The sequence below is a fragment of the Polyodon spathula genome, chromosome 30, assembly GCF_017654505.1.
Source record: "Polyodon spathula isolate WHYD16114869_AA chromosome 30, ASM1765450v1, whole genome shotgun sequence".
In the NCBI taxonomy this organism is placed as follows: Eukaryota; Metazoa; Chordata; class Actinopteri; order Acipenseriformes; family Polyodontidae; genus Polyodon; species Polyodon spathula.
Genome location: NC_054563.1, coordinates 5,220,728 through 5,240,444, shown reverse-complemented (window position 1 = coordinate 5,240,444; position 19,717 = coordinate 5,220,728). Strand labels below are relative to the sequence as shown.

Genomic DNA, 19,717 nt, shown 5'->3' with positions numbered 1-19,717 from the left:
TGTTTCTTCTCCAAATGTTTGAAAAATATTTGAATGAGCAAGCTGTCTCACAACTGCTGTGGTGCTCTAAAATGTTACTCCCAAATTAGCATTTCTGCAATAGTATCTCATCATGCCAGTCTTAAGCTAAAGAATTCACACTTTTAGAAATGAATTGAACTGTAAATCTACATTATCGACTGACGTCTTTTTCCAACGTTATGTTGTATTGCACTAACCTAAATGGGCAGGATATGTCTAAAGCAGTCAACGTGAATTAAATTCTAAATGTATTTACTTAAAATTTTATAGAGAAGGTCCTGTCATATAAAACTTACTTTGAGGTGTATGGGGGAGGAATGTACTTCTCCTCGACTGTTTTTCCCAGTCAGTGGGTGGATGAATTTATACTGTATGATGTTCAGTTCTCTCACACTGTACTCTAATGGTATTTATTATCCCCAATCAACTGACAACACCAGGTGTGTTTATAACTTCTGCTAGTGGAACAGTTGTCTGCTTTACAGTAGACTTTCTGGATGGATAACTAAACAAAGTAATTTTCCTTTCAAGATCTAAATTGTGGACGTCAATACCACCACCCTAAAACTTGCTTTTTGCAGACCCTACTGTTTTTTATAGTATTTTATTGATTTTAATATCGGTCAAATCACTCCTGAAGGAAAACAACAGCGATTTATATACAAATAAAGAACAGCTGTTTAGATCATTTAAATGGACCTGTAATTGTAAAATCTTAAACTGGTTCTTCTGTATTTTACTGTTGATGACCGATAAGGGACTGACACTGGGGCATGTGGTTCAGACTGGGATTTGTGAGTGCTTTTTTACAGACAACATCATCATAGCATCTGCTCCGTCACTTAGCCAAGGATTTAAAATGTAGGGATCATACTGCATACCTGTAGGCTGCTTTAGCAAACAACACAAAATAATTGTGTGGAAGTAGTAAAGATTACACTGTATGAAATGTCAAAAACTTAACATTGACAAAAGAGGGCAGTGAAAGATAGCTGAAGTACTATTTAATTGGTGACACCTGCCTGGCTTCTTTACATTCTACCCCATTGGATTTGGCATCACCCTTGTGTGTTCTTCTACCCTCGGTCCCTTGAATACTATGGAAAGCCCAATGAATGTAATTTACTTAAGCATTTATATGGACAACTTTTACCCAACAATGCTGCACTTGTACCATGATAATGATTGCTACTTTCAAGACGACAGATGCTGTCATCCACTGTGCCACAACTGTGAGCAAATGGTTTGAGGACAAGACTTTAGGCATCTTCTATGGCCACCACAATACCTGGATCTCAATCCAGTTGTGCATGTTTGGGATTTGCATTCATCATCACAATACTCTGCCTACATCTCTGCAACAGTTATGTGAAATATTAATGACTGAAATGGATTAACATCCCTCAAAACACCTTCAAGCGCCTTGTGAAGTCTTTGCCACATTGTGTCAAGGATGTCAGGGAAAACGATGGCTCAACCCAATATTAGAAACATATCCAAATAAAGTGACCAGACAGTATATATCATATGTTTCTTACTTAAATTAATAGGAAAGCTTGGGGTAGCTCAAATTGCTAACCCATGTCCTCTGTTCACACAATCACACAAATGACTGACTGCCATATGCAATACAATTACAGTGAAACCTCAATCAAGCTAGCTGAATTTCAAACAGAACAGAACAACGACCCCTCATTCTCTAATCTTATGGTGCAGTACTCTCTACTTAAAGGAACACATTATCGCTGAACCAATTTTATTTGTTTATTAACCCACGACATGTTTTCTTAATAATAATGTATTACTTTTTCTACAATTCATTCCAGTCCCAGCGTCCCTGACAGATGCAGCAGAGTATTCCACAATAGAGGAGCTTTACAAGAAAAAGCCCGCCCTCCTCCCATCTTAATTTTGTTGAATAACCACTGGCCCCAAATCCTGTGATCTCAGAGTGTGATTTGGAAGACAGGGGGTCAGTAACTCCTAGAAATAACTGGATGCTAATCCATTCAGGGCTTTATAAATTAACAACAACATTTTAAAATAAATTCCATACTCTACAGGGAACCAGTGCAAATAGGCCGGAACAGGGGTAATTTGTTGACTTTTCCTTGTTTTAGTCAGAATTCTGGCGGCTGTATTCTCAACAAGCTGCAAGCGGGATACCACACATTTTGGGGCAGCAGAAAAAAAATGTCATTACAATAATCAATTCTAGATGAAACAAAGGCATGCATTAGCCTCTCAGCATTAGGTATGGAAATTACAGGCCTAAGTTTAACTATGTTTCTCAAATGATAGTGATACTTTAGTAATTTTCCTAATGTGATTCTCCAATTATAAATTCTGTTTTATGCGTTTGGGTGGTGTCTTGTTTGTATGAGATTACAATTAATAAATTACCCCCCCCCCCCCCCAATACTGTATGTCTTTGTCATTTACTTGTATTGAAACCTTATTTATTTAAAACAAATGTAATAAAAATCTAAAAATAATAACAATAAAAAGAGGCAAGTTCAATTATTTGTATTTGTTTATTTGTATTTGTACTATGCATAACAACAACCATAAACCAATCACAAACACATATGGGCATACTGTAGGTTCTGTTTACCAGCTGCTTCCAGGTGGATAGTTTGATAATTGGTTTAAAAGTCTTAAATCACAATGCAAACTTACAAAGGTACAAACTGGCAACGTATTGACTGAAACACACTATTTGCAGTCTGGTATTAAAATGCAGTTCAGTGCTGACATCAAGAAATCTACGGTGACACGTCAATGACTTATCACATACCATACAACTTGCACTGCCAACATTTCAGCCTTTCTTTTTCTTTACCGATCACCATTTACCAGCTGATGAGTTAATAATACTAACGCCAGCATAAGAAACATCATTTCTTCTCAACTAGAGAGCTTGCTCTTTGGTGAAATGATTGAATTTCCCCCAATTTAAACCCTAACATAAGCTATTTATAACATCACACTAATGTCTGCTAGTGCCACAAAAAGCTTCCAGTTCCTTCGGTTTACATTTAGTGAAAAAAACTAAACAAACAAAAAAAAAAAAAAAAAAAAAAAAACTGACAGCACAAACCTTTTAAATTATGTACAAGTCTGTTAGAATAACCGCCACGAGTAAACATCCTATCTGATCCATCTATAATTTAAAAAACATTCAAATAAAAAATAAAAACTTAAGAAAACTAACTTAGGTAGACAAAAAGTTCTGCTAGTGCCTTAGTATAGCATAACTTATAATCATTTTTTACATAGAACTGTCTTTTTTTTTTTTTGCTGCTCTGGAATGTCAAGTTAAAGTGTTCTTTGCCTTACTGTTGCGGAAATACTTGTTACAGAATACCTGCTATGAAGCCCTTCCCAAATCACAGGCACCTCTATCACTATTCTAACGCAGGCAAGGGTGTCCTTCTGGGACTGCTTTTAAAGCTTTTTTGAAGAGTGTTTATACACATTTTTTATAGTTTAAATTAAACAATGCTTTGAAAATTTTGAATAAACAAACAAACCTTCTCTAAAACAGTTCAAAGGGGTTTTATGAACTGCAAATCAAAGACGGAGTAAGCTTTGGCACCTGTGTCTCAACTAAAGGGCAAGTACACAAACAGGACAGGGAGCACTGGATGATTCCTAATGAAATACATTGAAGGGTAAACCATTGAAAGTTGTACTAAATTAAACCGTCTTATATTCACTGCTAACAAATATAAAACGTGAACGTTTTTCAAAATGCATACGACCCTATGCACAGATTTAAAAAGGTGCGTCACTACCTGTAGCTCCTAACAGTCATGTTATTACAAGCGTGTTTTCCATATACATAAATCAATGTTAAACATCCCTCTTTATAAATAGGAGACGCGTCACAATACTAAGGTCCTGCCAAAAGGTGCAGAACACCGTGGCTCATCCCAATTCTTCCTTTTCTTCATGAAGGCAATTTTTTTAAAAATATTTTAACTGTTTTGTAATTAACAACTGACCTCCACCGTCTCACACCTGTATACAATGAGACGAAAAATCATCACTCTGTACGATACAATGTTTTAAGTTTAGCCGCGCCCTAGTTTCATAAGGATGAGTTTTACAAAATTACCTGTTTCTCCAGTCCTCGGGTAATGGTGGAACTATTGACTGCGCAATAACGAGGAACCCACTAAACCCATCCCAAACAGGTTGTACAAGGACCATGTGATATCTGAAAGCCAATCAGAAATGAGCTCCATTGTCTTGCAGCGTGGTCTCTTTAAAAAGTTGGACTGAAGTTTTTTAAACCCGTTTCGCAGGTGATAAGTGCACTGGGTAGTACTCTGTTTTATTTGAACCAAGTTTTCGTATTAAAAGGTGAGTTTGTGTTTTTATTGATTGTATTGTATTTGGAATTGTTCTGTGTTTAATACAAAAAAAAAATGTATATAATAACATCAGCCCCAGATTCCCTCTGGTGTTTTATTGACATGTTATCACGTTTGTTTAATCTGCTTTATAAGTCTGCGTTTTTAAATAACCATCAGTTTTATGTACAGTATTTAATTTTATTTATTACATTTCCCGTTTGGTAATTGGACTTCGCTTTTAATTATTTCAACAGTCGGGTGCATTTTGTGTTTCATCGGCGCTACCTGTAACTGTGATAATGTCGCATTAGTGTTCAACTAATTCTGATTCTTGTTGTAAACACGGTTCAGTGTATTTGAAGTTTGGCGACACGCTGTGTGTGTACAGGTCAACACTGATGAAAGTCGGCACAATGTTTTTTTTTTTTTTTTTTTTTTTTCCACATTAGACTAGAGCTGTCCATGGGTGTGCTGTTTTAATATGTATTTTTTTTTTTTTTTTTCTCACGAATGTATACCAGTTTTACCAGTAAACTTTTAACGGATTATCACCTTCTATAAGGTTAGTTATTTCTTACCCAGATACTGTGCCCGTTTCCATAACGTGCCAGTTTAAATATAGCCAGCTATCCATAATGGACAGTGTTAATACACTATTTAATACCAATCTACCTGTTTGCGTTTAAAGAGGACTTGTTAAATAAAGACAGTGGATTCATCCACTTGAACATTATTAGATGTAAGCACAGGTGTAAATTGTGTGTTTGTATTCTGTCACGGGTGTGTACAGTTTAACAATAATAACAGGCGCAATAGGGATGGAGGCAGTCCGTTTTGAAGTGAATACTATTTGCTGGACTATTGCGATAAAAACACAATTGACAGCCCCCGCTGTCAGTAAATAATTGACATTCCTGGGTTCAGTTCCTGAGATACATCATATGTTGGGTTAAGTAGATCTCTCTTTTTCTCTCTCTCTCCCTAGTATTCCCCCTTCAGTTGCAAAAATGCCATGAATGTTGTTGAACAAGTTTGGCCCATCTAGTCATGTTGTAATAGCGATACTGTTCTTTTTAACGAAACCAGTCAATAATAAAGCTGAAGGAAAAACAAGGGAGGGAGGCACATTCCACAGCTGTTGCTTCATTGCTGCACACTCTTGGTTTGCTGCTGGTCAAGTTTAGCGAGAAGATTGGCACCTTTTAAAGGATGCCAGTCCAAAAACAAAAAAGCAAATCTTGTACTCCTTACTGCAGGCCTGATGCATATCTTGTGTGTTTTTATATATATTTTATACAGCTTTAATTGTTTACCTTTTGGACATAACTTTGTGGAACAAACCTAGTAGATGTGTCCTAATAGTCATTTAGATTTGATTTACCTATCTTTCGGGATTATTGTAAGAACTTGTTTCTTGGAATTTCTGTCCATTGTGAATTGTCTGCTGGTGTGATGTTGACACAATCTTATGAAGCTGCATGTTTTGAAGTGTCTGGTATCAATACTGTTATGGAACACTACTGTGCACAATTGAAATGGAGTTTGCATTTACTGTAGTCCTATGACCTTTTTTTTTTCGTGAAAAGCATTTTGCTGCATAGGTCTCTTAATAATGGTGCTGGGCTCAGACGTGGTTAACAGCCATTGTAAGCAGTATCCATTTGAAAAAGTAAATCTAGTAAATTGCTCACAAGTCTCAAAGCAATGGCTCATCCTTTTGTAATTTTAAACACTGAGGAGCACTGCCCTGGGTGTGACAGTCCCATTGCTGTTTACTGTAAACCAAGTCTGAATAGAGAGATGTGCTGAAACTCCACAGATTTAGGCCTAATGGATGTTATTAGAGTACAATTCTGAAGTAGTTTTTTAAATAATAATAATAAAGAATACTACATTTATTTCCAGAGTTGTAAGTTGTTTTTTTTTTTTTACCTTGGGTGTTTACAATACTGGCACATAAAATATTGCTTTTATTTTCTCATTCTAAGTTTAGGGCAGGATTATTAGTTATTGAATCCCAGTTCATAAAACTATGCCCTGGTTAAGCTTTTATTTCCTTCAGTTTTCTTAACAATGTGTTGCATAGTGGTCCAAACTTATACTACAGGAGCTGCTGGTGATTGGCCGTGGAGTTGGATGAGGCGGGGCTAACTGGGGCTAAAGACCAGTGACAGGGGAGTGTTTGTTGTTGTGAAACAGAGAGAAGCGAATAAACAGTAAATAGTTCAACCCTGGGATTCCTTTTAAAAATTACAAATTTTTGTGACATAGGTTGTGGCCCACAGTGCCCTGAATCCACTGAAGGCTCATTCTTGTAGCGTTAAGGATTTTCACACACTGTCAACATCCCAGTCTGTACGCACGGGATGCCACCTCACAGTGAAGTCAACTCTTTGGTTTCATAAGAAGCGTGTGCTGTTTAACTGCCTCCGAAATGAAAATCGTTTTATGCTGCTGGAAACTATATTGATTGTTTGAAAAAGCAGTAATGCAGGCATATCTCTGTCGTGAATACAGGTTGTGAAAAAGCACTTTGTTTCTCGGCTTGTTCAGCAACCCTGCGATAAGCAAAATTTATTAAAGAAAAAAACAACGAAAGAAAAAACTTGATCGATTTGGAATAAAAGCTCAGTCTGGGATTCTTGCATTTTGGATTATGGTTTGGTGCACTTTGAAATGATTCATGTCAGATTGATTTTGAATAAAAGTTCAGCTTTTTATTTTTCTACTGTGTTAATTCCTTAACAAATAAGATAAAGCAAAGGCAGAAAACTGCATACATAAGACAAACAGGTACATGTAATTCTACTTGTATTCACAGTCTCCTCTCATTAACTCTCCAACAGTTTGTTGTTCATTTTGATTGTCCTAACGTCCTATATATGCATATACATTCTCCTATACTGTGGAACATTTAAGATGGTTGGTTCCTGATACAGTACACTTGCATCAGGGATGCATATTACTGTCTGTTCAACTGTCCTCCATATTCGTTTGTTCTCTGTAGCTTGATTCCCACAGAGGTGAAGTTTTGACTGATTACGGTATTTAACAAGGCAAATCTGCTCATTATGTGAGGCTTCAGTTGTTTTCTGAAAGGTCAAGTGATGATGCTGAAACCTGAGAATCTATTTTAATGCATTAGAACTTGTCCTGTTCTCATATTCTCGGTGATCTTACAAAGAAGTGAATCTGGTTCTAGGAAGAAATGTAATTGAGTAGATAAAGACTACACTATGTAAAGCTGTGAAATGTAACAGTTGTGGGTGTAACACTTCTGATTGTGTTGCATGTCTGTGCCAATATTGATTTTTTATTTATTTTTTATTCCAAATAGATCCCTTTTAGCACCTTCTTTTATATTGTTTTTCTTCCCGTCTCTATAACCACAGGTGTTTGCTGCCTTGGGTCTGATTTGTTACTCTGCAATGCGTGACATGTCAGTCGTGTTCAAGATCACTTTGTAAAAAGCTGTTGATCCAAACTCTGTTTAATGCAAGCCTTAACCTGTTTTTTTCCTCTTCTTCCCCTCAGGGTAATTTTCTCTTGACATGTATTTTTTTTTTTGTTTCTGTTTTTACCATAGGTGGTCTGAGATCTAACCATGACCTCCAAGGGAAATTCACTAGTCCGCTGCTTTCAGATCACGCTAATCCTGGGCAATGCAATGATTATGGTAGGTCACCACTGTATAAGTGAACAGTATTCTTGGAAAAGCTAGTGGCGATGCTCCTAAAAAAAAAAAAAAAAAAAATTAAAAATGGTGGAAAAAGTGTATTTCTTTGCAGTGCACTTCTCTGTCCTGCTGTTTAGCTGGAAAATACTTCATATGATTATTCTGAAGAACCAGCCTTCATCTGACCACAAGTTCTTGACAAAGCCCATTTCACACTGGCACTCCTACCTGGCTTCCGATCTTGGTTCTGGCTATTGGGTCACAATCTCACATAGTGTGAAACCACATACCTGGGTCGTACCATCAGGATGTGGGTCGACACGCTTTGACCCAGGTCGAGTGAGACAAAATGCATGACGGACGTTTGTAAGCAGATTAAATAACAGCCACTCCTGTGCGAAGATCTTGCATCTGCAAGGAGCATTTCTGTTTAGCCATGTTATTGTTGTTTTGAGACATACAATGTGCCAGTTTCCAGCAGTGATGAAGAAACATTTGCTGTAATCGACATCGGGGCTGACAGTTCAATCCAGAGAAGCTTGGATGGAAGAGTCAATAACAAGCTGCTTCCAAGGCATTGGTACGCGCATTGTGTATTTGCTTCTGTCACCCAGGTCAGCCCTGCTTCTTCAAAAGCAGTATGAGATCACATAGCCGACCCTCATAACCCCGGGTCCTGACCCGGGTAGAACATGTCAGTGTGAAAGGGGCTTATGATTGCCAGCTACTTAACCTACTTCCTAAATGTAACTTCCTGTGGAGACCATAACGAAAGAAAACTATAAGTGTTTTATTTTGAGAGGTTCTGGTAGTAACCGTTGTTGGTTTTTTTCTTCTGTACATTAAAACACTCAACCTTTAATCCTGAGGTAAAACTTTAATAAAGCATACATACATTTTGACTAATTCTTTAATCAGTCCAAAAAAGTAGTAATTACGCAGTAATTAAAGTAAGATAAAGCTATAATAAACAGTGTCATAACACTGGTGCTCTTTAGTAAAGTAGAAATACAGTGACCTGCATAGAATAGGTTTAGATCATTAGATTCCACTATGTCACTTGACTTGTTTCTTAGTTTTAATGTTGTACTTGCATTTTATTTGAAATTAACCATTGAGAAGTGAATAACATGCATCAAAGAGAACGGTTCATCAAAAGAAACTCAGCCCGTTGCCATTAACCATTGTTTCAAAATCTCCACCTTTCTTGTCTATCTCCTTATTATGATAAAACCTTGTGAGTATTTGTAATATGGTTAATCAGCTGTAACTCATTGCTTCTGTCTCATTAGCACTAATAAAGCAGTAACAAATTAAGAATAATCAATCTTTAATGTATGAATACCTCATTACAAAGAAATATTTAACATAATCAGAGACTAAATCCTGACCAAATTACTGTATAATTAATGTGGAGGCAGTAAGTAGAGTGAAAGACTAGAAGCCAGGTAAAACTAACGGTCCTGTTTGACCCTGAAAGCAGTCTTATGTTTTTTTTTTTTTTATATTGTCGTCAACCATGGGGGACACAGGTTCTCAATATACTGTGAGTAGACACAAAAGGGCAAGCGTCAATAAGCAAAACTTGTCTGAAAATTGATGACTTGACATTGTCATTTTCTATTATGAAAATGTTGTCTTTGAATACAACATGCCTGTTCTTGTTGGTCCAAGAACAGTGCCAGATAATGATTTGGATCAAGTGTGTCATTCAAAATAAATACAAATTCAAACATTAAAAAACAAAAACAGAAAAACAAACAAAACAAAAAACCTATTGTTGAATTCCCTGACGCATTCTTCTTGTTATTACAAGAAGATTTAAGGACATTTACTTAAACAAATTGGATTATTAATATAACTGTAAAAATGTTTGTTTGACCCTCTGTGGAACATTGCATAACCCCAACATTTCATTTATTTAGTTTTAAATAGTGGGAAAAAAAGGTTTTAATGTTTAAGGCAAAGTAATTGTCACCACAATTGGTAGGAGATGGGTGTAACTTGTGGCACTCCTTTATCAAATCCAGCTGGAAGAAAAGGACAGAGAATTTCAGGAGGTTGTTGTTGTTTGCTTTGATGAATTTTCAGTTGCCTTGGCAACAAGCTGGTTGTTAACATATATAACAAGCTGTATTGCTGTTACACTTTGTTTTTATACATCAATGAAAGATTTGACAGTAGGTAGCCAGGTAATACTGCGTAATTTCTACACGCTGTTCAAAGGATGTTTTGGGAGTGGTGGACACTTCATCAAACATTTGACGTGTTTTCAAATACGGTAGTGTATTTTTAAGGACAAGAAAGAAATGGCTTGTTTCACAGACCATGATTAGACACAGGTCTTTGACAACCTTACCTAAAGTAATATTAGCTAGTCCAAAATTTGTGCTAATCATTATCTATGAAACCAGCTGCTAGGGTCTGATTTTTAAAAACCTGTAAAGAGAATTTGGATACATTTTTTTTTTTTTTTTAAATGTATGGTACTTGCTTTTATCAACTTAAAGTAAAAACCTACTTTTTTTACGTTCACAGTTGTATTATCTGACATTTCCAATGTTTGAAAATAGGACCCTTAATCTATAGTACTGCACATAATGTTCCTTACTTCTAGTATAGAAATATATTCCATGTGTGTTACCATCACAAGAGCACTTTATGATGGAGTTTGATGCAGTTGAATCTTGATTGTCTGGTCTGGCAAAATATTCATCACGAAAGATCTCCTGTCAAGTACCTGCTGTATAGAGTGGATATAGGCAGAAGATAAAAAAGAGATTCATGTAACCTTGTGCAGATTTAAAAAAAGGGACGTACCCATAATTCCTCAATGCTATATGGTTTGGACTAGAGATTCCACTGTTGGTATAATGGAACTTCTGTTTTGTTTTCTTCTAGTGTTTGGGTATAACTTTGTCTGCCATGTGCATCTTCTTCTTGTCGGATCACAGTTTAATTTACACCATGGTCTATGAAAGTGGCAATGATTCCATCTTCAGAGGCACTTGGATTGGGCTGTTCACTGGACTGGCCTACTTTTGTACTTCCATTCTCGGAATGTACTGCATAATGAAGTCCAAACGGATTCTCTTGCTGGTGGTAAGTGTTTTCAGGACAGAATGTACAGTACAGGCTCATGCATTGTATTATCTGGATTGATTGACTTGGTTATGAATGCTTAGTTAATACAATGCATTGAATCACAAAGTTAGATATTTATACACAGTCAGTGATTCTAAATAACACTTTGTACATTAGACATTTTTTTATTTCAATTTGTAAGTGCAAGTAGTACGCTATATACGCAGTTTAGAATGTCAATTGAAATTGTGTGTCTTCCCCCAAATGGAGGCTTGGTCACCTGATTTTGTTTTCTTTCCTTTAGTACCTTCTTCTCATGGTGTTCATCTTTTGCTTCGAAACTGCGTCATGTATTACAGCTATAACACACGGAGATTATGTAAGTATTCAGTATTTACTTAAATTATTTAAATAATTAGATCATTTGCATCTCCTAAGCCCCTTACACACAGAAGTTATTACGGCTCACAGCCAGCATTGACACCATGTTGGGCTGCATAAATTGCCTATGCCGACATAGAGCAGACATATTTTATGATGACTCTGACTTGCCTAGCGAGGTAGTTCAGAGACAGCATAAACCAGTCTTACCAGCCTGTGTGAAAAGTTATATGGGTGTGGATTAAAGACAACTTGCCAGGCGTACATATAAAAATACAGCATCTGTTGGTGTTCACACAAGCATCCTTAAAGCAAATATCTAACTCCCTTTTGCTCTGCTGTTGCCTGCACAGCTGGAATATCTTTCTTATGATGATACTATAATACAGTGTGAGACCTACAGTGTGCCTGGAGCTCCTGCGGTTCTGGCAGTTAACAGGTTGTTATATTGTGGAATATAATTAAAAATTAAAAGCAAACAAAACACAGCCAAATTCACTTCTTCGACCAAAGACGCTGGTGGTTCCTGTTCCAGTCTGTTGACTGACATGTTTGAAAGTAGGTCTCTCGTGATCCCTTTGACTGTGAAAGGCTTATGATGTTGTTATACTGGCATAGAGAGCACGGTTTTGTGCTGTGTGAATGGGTCTTTTTTAGAATGTGAGACGTCTCTGAGATGGCTCAATACTGGTATTTGTGTGTGAAAGTGTCTCTGATGTCTCCAGTTTAAGTCAGCATATTTTATAATACATGAACCATGCAGTCTCAGCAATATTACTTTCTGAATCTGAGCTGTTTACCTATGTGTTTAAAAAAAAGTCTATTTTTATTGTTCCAAAACCAGAAATTAAAGATGTTTTCAAGTTAACTGTGGGCAGTACTTGAAAAAATATACATTCTATTATAATGATTTCATTTAAACTACTTTAGGCCTCTAACCACAGTATTTGTTTGTTTGTTTTTATTTTAGTTCGTTCCCAACATGTTCCTGAAGCAGATGCTCAGAAGGTACAACAAGCCTTTGCCTGATGAAATCCCCAGCACCCTGGATGAAATCTACATGACCACTGGCATCACCCGTACCTGGAACCGTTTTATGTTTGAAGTACGTGCCATTGTCAATTCAAGTTCCCTTGATACCGTGGGCTTCAATATATCACATTTGACAAATGAGTTGAAGTTATATAAAAAAAACTATTCTACATGTGCATCTGGGAGTTAATTTGTAAAAATGTATATCCGTCAGTCTGTCATCCATTGCCACAACTGCATTTTGAGTGCATGTGGGTCAAACCCATCACCATGATGAAGTTGAAACGATAACTTCAATAAAGAGTACGTTTTGTCATCAGTAAAATTGCCCCGTTCAAGCTGTCCCCTAATTGGAATCTGCCAGAGCCTTTCACTTGTCACTCTGAGCTATTGGTCAATGATGCCCAGTTGTGGATTCTATAATTTTATAGTATTAGAAATGTGGTCTAACACCTTTTTTTTTTTTTTTTTTTTTTTTTTTTTTTTTTTTAAATATATTTCTCTTCCAGCAAAATTGTTGTGGAGTCTATGGACCCCAAGACTGGTTAAATTACACCTCTGAGTTCAGATCACAGAATTCAGATGCAGATTTCCCTTGGCCAAGACAGTGCTGTCAGCAAGATACACAGGGGCAGATTACAAACCTGCAAGCATGCAAAATTGGACTCCAGCCCTTCCTTTACACAAGGGTAACCAAATTAATTATTATATAGATAGATAGATAGATAGATAGACAGATAGATAGATAGATATATTAATGTGAAAGTTCTGGTATGAACACCTTGGATACAATTCAATGAAGATTGAGTGTTTTTAATAATAATATTAACAAATGATGATAATGTAAGAAAGTCTTGCTTGTATTGAGATTCAATTGTTGCTCAAATGTTTCCTTCAGCACACCGTTTTGTAGTTTTGAAACTGTTATTTTGTGTACGTTTGCAATCGTATTCATGTAAAAAAAAAAATTTCTTCATAGGGTTGCTTTGATTTTATGGGTGGACCGTTGCAAAGACAAGCCTGGGGTGTGGGGTGGTTTGGATTTGCAATTCAGTGTTGGACTGTAAGTATTCATTCTTGTACACGCACACACACACACACACACATATATAACCTGAAAGTAATGGACCACTGGTATATTGTTTTAAAAATGTGCTCATCTTCTTTTTTTAAAGTATATGTAGGGTAAGCACATACTGAAATGTACATCACTTCATCCAAGAATACTTCAAATCTTAATAGTTTGAATTCACTGTAGAATTGCATTCTGTAAGATAACTCAAGGTAAACTGTGAATCTGATTTGGTTATGCAACTAAATGTTTAGCCATTCACACAATGCATAAACGTTAGCCTCTTAATTGATTCAGTATGTTGTTCATTAGCTTTTTATTTTGTACTTTCTGCATTTCTTACTAAATAGGGAGCAGTGTTGGCTTCTGAAACACCTAGCGTGAATTGTTACTTTAGATTGTGATTCTTTGACTTTTAGCACAATCAGTACAAGTGATACAGTTTTATTTACTGTAGTTGGTGTAAATGCTTTCGAATTTTTCATATTTGATATCTGTATCAGTAAATGTTATTTATATATACTATACCCTTCACTAATAGTGAGCCTCTTCTACTGCTTGTTTAATCCTTAACCTGTACAAAACAGTAGAAACAGAAGTCTTCAAAAATAATTTCTTCTTTTGTTTCTGGACAGACAACTTTTAAGTTTCCTGCTTCTGCCACTACTACTCGTGGTGTTTATATACGAGACGTGTGTGATTTTAAATAATTGGATTTTTCCTTTTTTTTTTTTTTTTTTGCAGTTCTTTGTGATCGTTGGGGCGATATACTACTATGTCAAACTCAACTAATAATGAAGTCAAGAGGGAGAACAAAACTACAAAAATTGGATAAAGACTGTATTAACTACTAATCTACCATTTATCTGCCAATATGGAGGATTAAGGAAAACAATGAACTAAACTTATGAAGTATTGGTCATGTTGAGTTTCTACTGAAGAAATCCTTCCCTTCTACTTTTATTTTTGTTTTTTGACTGTAGTGATACAATTTGTAAATCTAGGTAAAGACATATAGAACAGAAGATCTATTTTGTAGTTCTCGCCTGTGCTTCTTGAAAGACAAATTAAAATGTGTTATTTTTGCATCAATTAACAATGGTTAGGAATTTTTTAAAAGTGAGAATATATTAAATATTGAGCATTACATATTTGTATAGTTTGGATTTATTTTAAGGGAGGGAAAGTTTGGAGTTTATATTGCCATAGGGTTGTAACAGTGTTTGCTAGATTGAAAACTGAACCCCATTAAGTACTTGTCTTGTGCAGTTTGAGATGACAGTTGACCAATATTTGTCAAATAATCACACATTTATTAATCAGTGATAATGTAAAATAAAGTGCAATTTCTCATGCAAGTTTTGGTGATCTATTTTCTTTATATGAATTATGTCAGTCATATTAAAGACTTGGAATTTTGAATATTGGATTAAATGTTCAGCACTTAAAAAGGAAGTAGCGAGCGGGGTTCAGAAATTGCCCACATTTTTCAAACCGGTAACAATGCAATAACGATCCATGATGTAATACAGAACAGAAAAGCCAGAGCACTTGTTATGTTTACTTTATTTTTTTTTAATCGCTCTTCCTGCAGTGATTTAGAGGACAACCCTGGTGCACTAGAGCGGGCATCTTGGAAAGAGCTTTGAAAGATTTTAGTTATAAGTGTCCAGATGTTAACAATGAAAATAAAAATTACTTGTAAGTTATTTAAACAGTTGTAGCAACACGTGGGGATGTATAACTATACATTTTTCGGAACCCCGCTACTTATTCTTCAAGGTATGCATATCTGGATGGATCCTATACAGAAGACTTAATAACTGGTTTTGCATGGATTAGAATGTCAAATTAATATACAGTTAGCCTTGCACAAACTGTCTTGTTATGACTGTTGTAGGGTAAGAAAGATGACATTATTTTTCTAAAATGTGTGTTGTTTTAAGTATTGAATTATGAAACCAGAGCTAATTATGCTTGGGTTATAGGTTTTAAGCACCCAGCGGACACCTCATGAAATGATTAATAATTTAAATATATACGCAATGGTTTAAAAGATGGTTTAAACTTGGATATAGCAAGATTCTTGCTCTTCGAAATAACTTAAGGCCTGAATTCCTACAAAGTGATATACAACTGATCAAACGTAGCGCATGTTTTACATTTCTGGTATTTGAGACCGATAGCTGTAGACAAGAATTACGATGCAAGGCATGTCATACTGAAAAAATGCCGCTTGAAACCTTTTTTACAGAGAAACCGCTTTGGTTTAAGTACGCTGACTCAGGTAGAACTGGTTCTTATTGCCATTGCCATTTTCTGACATATGGACTGGTTTGCAAAAGAGATGTTGTAATATGGGTGGAAAGTAGAATCTGGGTGTTCCAGTTTGTTGCAGATGCTAAGCATCTCAGGGCCCTTCTGAGATTATATAGAATATAGAATTTGGACTGGAAAGTGGAGTCCATGCTTTTTCATTCATTTTACAGAACGGCGTGTATACTATAGTTTTAAATGGATAGTGTACAGTGGGAATAATCAGTTCTCACGGAGCATTTCTGTCTCAATGCATATCCAATCTTTTCTCTCTTTTTGTGGCAGTTTGGTGAATTATGCCAAAGCCAGAAAGTCTTACTCATTAAATGACTACACATAGGCCAGCAGTGATTTATGTTTAAAATACATACAGGTTTTAAGCAGACTTACAAAGCTTTTCTTAAGATTTTAGAAAGAAAATCTCATTGTTAGCCGAAGACTTTAGTATGATTTGTGCTCTGCTCTGGTCTGAACGGTATGGACAGACCAGTCTTCTGTTCCAGTGGTGACAGTGTGCACTGAACAGAACTGCACTGCCATCTCGCAGTAGATGTTGAGACAACAGCAGCCCTGAATAAGGAAAGAAACAAAGAAAATCGCTTAAAGTTATCCACGTACCAGTTTGTGCATACTATATAAGCCACAAATCAAGTTTTTTTTTTTTTTTACATTATTCCCTCTCTTCAGCACCTACTCTGAACTTCCCTTCCTGTCCCTGTCAGCCCTGCCCTCTAATCACAACTATCATCAGAACGCAAGCCAACTTTTTTGTTGCTCACTGTGACATGACATAAAAGCAACTCTAAAAATCAATCCCAGTGATACAGACAGGCAGTTTGATATGAAAAGTTAATACTCCATATCCAGCAGTGGGAAAACAATGCTCTCCTTTATTACTAGCCATGCTCTTGCCATGTTAACATGAGAAACTGATCCCTAGTTGTAAAGTAGTTTCATCCAAAACTGCCTCATAATCTGACTGTAAACAGGCTCCCCAGGTAGCAACAGTATTTACATTTGTATCTAGTCTAACAGGAAAAAAAAAAAAAAAAAAACCCTGAGAAAAAGTTTCAAATATGTGAATATTTTGTAGAAACACAAACATATTTAAAAAAAAAAAAAAAGAAACTGTTGAATATTATGCAGTATTCGTGTCCACCAGTGTGAATGGTTATATCTCAAGACAGAACTGTCATGATCATATGAGACATTACAGCTCATTCTTAAACAGGTCTGGTGGCTTTTAAGTTTACAGTAAATAAATAGCAAAATAAGGAGATAGATCAAAGCAGATTGAAACTAGTATATATATATATATATATATATATATATATATATATATATATATATATATATATATATATATATATATATATATAAAGCATAAAGTAACAAATGTGCATACAAAATATTTAAAGCCACTACATAGCAACACTTATACTTGATGTGCTTACATACACAGCTGAGCTCATTAGAGTACTTTTTTTTTTCAATTTAGCCAAGAACAATGAGGTGTTTCTTTGACGTGAACTAAAATTGCCCAGTAACCAAGACAACAAAACTAATTCCATAGTCAGAGTTCAAATGGATCGTTGACCCATTGCGTCAGAGTTATTTATATTTCATCAGAGAGAGAAGAGTTTATATAAATTTAAATATGATGTACAAAAGCAAACAAAATTTGACATAAAAAGTGATGGATCTCCAAACACACTTATGAGCAAAACAAAGGTGTTTTTTCAGTATCTCCTCAATCTTCTGAGTGTGTTCAGTTCAGTGTAGCAGTGCAGTATGTCAGGGGTATGGGTGAGACTGCACAAATATGAGCGGCCATGAAAGATTTCATACACACCCAGCCATACCAGTCTGTCCGGCTCAGACTAAACTATAAACTGAAAAAATAAACCTCTTTGCTTATCGTTTTTTTTTCTTATTAAAGTTTATGCTATGGGTTCTATTCGCAAAACGTTAAGGGCTGTTTTAAGGAAACATATATGGTGTTAAGTGCCATATATATATGCAATGCTGCTGTTTTTGTTAATTAAGAGTCAATAAATAAAGATTAAAAATGTCAATTGGGATTAAGATGTTTACTTTTTATTAATTAAAAATGTTGGCAAATATGTTATTCACACACACACACACACACACAGAACACAAAATTGAGGTTTGAATTGTATTCTTAGACAAGAACTGTAGAGGGAAAATTCAGATTCATTTAAAACATTCAGGGAAATGTATTTATTTGTTGTAGAATTTAGTGAATCTAGATACTCTAAGCCATCATACTTAGTAAGGGGCATAGTTGAAAGATTACATTAATAAATCTTAAAAGGAATGTTTTGTCTTTTTCTTATATTCTCCAAAATGCAAGATTGATGAACCATTGCTCTGATGTTTTTGTCAGGGCCTGCTGATAATGTCTGAATTGTATATACTTTAAAAAAGGATTGACATGCTTACTATTGGATTATTCCATGACAGGGGCAAGTACAGGGATTCACCCACATGCACATATGAAGTGTGTTAATGTGCTTATAAAATGGCACCACACCCTAACCCACGGCTACCAAAGTGACTTTATCATGTTACAACTAGCTTACTTTCTCCTTAGAAAAACAAAGTGTTTTTTTTTTTAATTTTTTAAATTTTTAATTATTAAAATTGAAGAAGTTACAGAGTAACTAACCGGTGTAGTTGTGACAAATCAGATAAGTTTGGGCTTCTGGGGGTGGCTCAAACAATAAAACAGCCAAAAGAAAACATACAGTACTTCATTGTTCTGAGCCTGTCCAGCTGCATTCCTCTGGCTGCATAGCAAACATGCCAAACACTATGACAAGAAAACACAGGTGACAAAAACTGAAGAATGTGTGTGGAAACAAGGCTCCAACTAGGGCCTACACATTATAACAACTTCTTCTTCTTCTTCTTGGGATGCTCATTAGAGTGCATTGACACATGTTCTAGTTGAGCCCCATAGTGGATAGCTGTTTAGGTAAGCATTAACCCAGTAGAAGTTGTAGTGATGCCACCTGAAACCCCCTAAGAAGTGGATTATATCAGTAAAACCAAAGGCACCTTCTCTGTTACTGATTACATAAAATGTCTTGCAATTATTATTTTACAAACAACACTTGATTTTGAACTTAATTTCTTTTTTTCTGTTTCCTTCCAGCAATGCAAAATAGTCCATGTAGATGCTGTAGAGAGCTACTAACTGGCTTGAATAACTAATTACTGCTGAATTAACTGTTCATTGACTTTGTAGATATGTAAATGTATTTATTTATTTATTTCATATTCTGCAGCTTGAATTATATATATATATATATATATATATATATATATATATATATATATATATATATATATATATATTTTTATATGTATTTTTTATTTTTTAAAAGGAAAACTACCAAGAATGTAAAAATGTGCTTGTATGCTTTACACACATTGGTATGGAAATTAGATTTTTGAAATTTCTGTTCCCATACAATAAACCCGCTCTGCACCTTTACATTTTAAATGCCAAGCCCTCCTTTATTCTCACTACCAGTGCTCTAGGTGACTAGTGGGCGAAGGGTTTGTTTTTCAACACAGTAATGATAAACACATAGCCAGACTAAACCTCAATTACTTCAATCAGGAAGAATTCGGGAAGATGATTAGGACTGAATGGACAAAAATAGATGGCTAAGGTTGTGTGACAAAGTGCCTAGAGTATGTGCAGCTGTGATTCCTAACAAGAGGGGGGGGGGGGTATTTTGATAA

The 19,717-nt window shown here is 35.6% G+C and overlaps 1 protein-coding gene across 1 annotated transcript; it reads left to right on the top strand.

Moving 5' to 3' along the window:
- Window positions 1-4,285: 4,285 nt before the first annotated feature.
- Window positions 4,286-14,985, top strand: LOC121302841 (uroplakin-1b-like). The gene is made up of 8 exons (XM_041233110.1): window positions 4,286-4,389; window positions 7,969-8,058; window positions 10,960-11,160; window positions 11,447-11,521; window positions 12,494-12,628; window positions 13,065-13,244; window positions 13,535-13,618; window positions 14,372-14,985. Exons 2-8 carry the CDS (start codon window positions 7,987-7,989, stop codon window positions 14,417-14,419), a joined length of 795 nt encoding a protein of 264 aa, XP_041089044.1. The 5' UTR covers window positions 4,286-4,389; window positions 7,969-7,986; the 3' UTR covers window positions 14,420-14,985.
- Window positions 14,986-19,717: the final 4,732 nt, after the last annotated feature.